Genomic DNA, 1,643 nt, shown 5'->3' with positions numbered 1-1,643 from the left:
GCCAGGAGCCAAGGGGAGGTGCATGCCCTGAGTGTGTACCCAGGGACTCCCCCTCCCAGAACAGAGGGGACCCCACAACACCCAAGTCACCCCACCGCCCTGTCAGCCCCAGCACCTGGGGCCGTGCTGGCTGCACCATGAGGAGCCCCCTCACTTCCTTCTTCAGGTTGGCAGGGGACAGGCCACCCAGGAGGAGCGCCCCTGTGAGGCCCGAGGGCAGCCCTTAAGACGAGACCTGTAAGTGGCCTTTGTCAGAGCTGCCCAGGGTACCTTTCTCCGCCGAGGTCACTCACACTCCCTCTCTCCCCCAGGTACGAGGTCCCCGCCTGTCACCCCTGCCCACCCTCCAGTCGGCTTCCTGACACCAGTCGTCATGCCTCGTGCTCCAAAGCGACGGCGCTACATGCTTGAGGAAGACCATCAGGCTCAAAGTGTTCCCACGGCTGAGGAAGAGGATGATTCCTCATCTTCCTCCACCTGCTCCTCCTTTTCCTTTAGCTGTTCTCTGAGCTTGAGCTCCCCAGAGGAGCTTTTTACTCTTTCTGACACCCTGAGTCCTTCACAGAGCCTTTTGAGTGCCTCCCCCTCCCCGTCCCCCACTGCTGTTGTCTCTACTCCATTGAGCCAATCCGACAATGGCTCCAGCAGCCAAAAAGAGGAGGGTCCGAGCACCTCGCAGGCCCTGCCAGATGCTGAGTCCTTTCCAAGAAATGCGATTAATGACAAGGTGGGTGATCTGATAGCGTTTCTGCTCCTCAAGTATCGCACCAAGGAGATGGTCACAGAGACAGAAATGCTGAATATCATCACCGAAGACTACAAGGACCACTTCCCTGTGATCTTCAGTGAAGCCTCGGAGTGCATGCAGCTGGTCTTTGGTATTGATGTGAAGGAAGTGGACCCCAGCGACCATTCCTATGTCCTGGTCACCACTCTGGGCCTCACCTATGATGGGATGCTGAGCGATGGGCAGAGCATGCCCAAGAATGGCCTTCTGATATTTATCCTGAGTATAATCTTTATGAAGGGCGACTGTGTCCCTGAGGAGGAGGTGTGGGAAGTGCTGAGTGCGATGGGGGTGTATGTCGGGAGGGAGCACTTTGTCTATGGGGAGCCCAGGGAGCTGCTCACCAAAGTGTGGGTGCAGGAGGGCTACCTGGAGTACCGGCAGGTGCCTAACAGCGATCCTGCATGCTATGAATTTCTTTGGGGTCCCCGGGCCCACGCGGAGACCAGCAAGATGAGTTTCCTGGAGTTTTTGGCCAAGATCAATGGAAGTGACCCTAGATCCTTCCCTCTGTGGTATGAAGAGGCTTTGAGAGATCAGGAAGAGAGAGCCCAGTCTAGAATTGCCACCACAGATAATACTACTTCCATGGCTAGTGCAAGTTCTAGTGCCATGTCCAGCAGCTTGTTCAACCCTGAGTGAAGTCTAAGGCAGATTCTTCACTTTGTGTTTTAAGAGGGCAGTCAACAATCTAAGTAGTACAGGGCCAGACTTGGGATGAGGGAATCATAGTGAATAACGTCTTTCTGTTTCTGTTCCATTGGGTGACTTAGAACTTTATAGAACTTTATCTTCTTTTATTTTTGGTATTTTAAAATGTTGTTGCTTAACTAGAAAGTCTGCTAGCCTCAGAATC

At 53.8% G+C, this 1,643-nt stretch overlaps 1 protein-coding gene across 1 annotated transcript; it reads left to right on the top strand.

Annotated features, from left to right (window-relative positions):
• The first annotated feature begins 373 nt into the window (after nucleotides 1-373).
• On the top strand, nucleotides 374-1,429 carry LOC113615511 (melanoma-associated antigen 10-like). Its single transcript, XM_027097996.1, has one exon. The coding sequence runs from the start codon at nucleotides 374-376 to the stop codon at nucleotides 1,427-1,429; it is 1,056 nt and encodes a 351-aa protein (XP_026953797.1).
• Nucleotides 1,430-1,643: the final 214 nt, after the last annotated feature.

The sequence above is a fragment of the Aethalodelphis obliquidens genome, unplaced genomic scaffold (assembly GCF_003676395.1).
Source record: "Aethalodelphis obliquidens isolate GAN/ISIS:26980383/991018 unplaced genomic scaffold, ASM367639v1 scaffold118, whole genome shotgun sequence".
Classification (NCBI taxonomy): domain Eukaryota; kingdom Metazoa; phylum Chordata; class Mammalia; order Artiodactyla; family Delphinidae; genus Aethalodelphis; species Aethalodelphis obliquidens.
Note: the sequence above shows the minus strand (reverse complement) of the source record. Positions and strands in the feature narration are given on the sequence as shown.

What these genes read in the sequence shown, in the direction of transcription:
- LOC113615511 (XM_027097996.1), top strand. Translation starts at nt 374, where the DNA reads ATGCCTCGTGCTCCAAAGCGACGGCGCTACATGCTTGAGGAAGACCAT.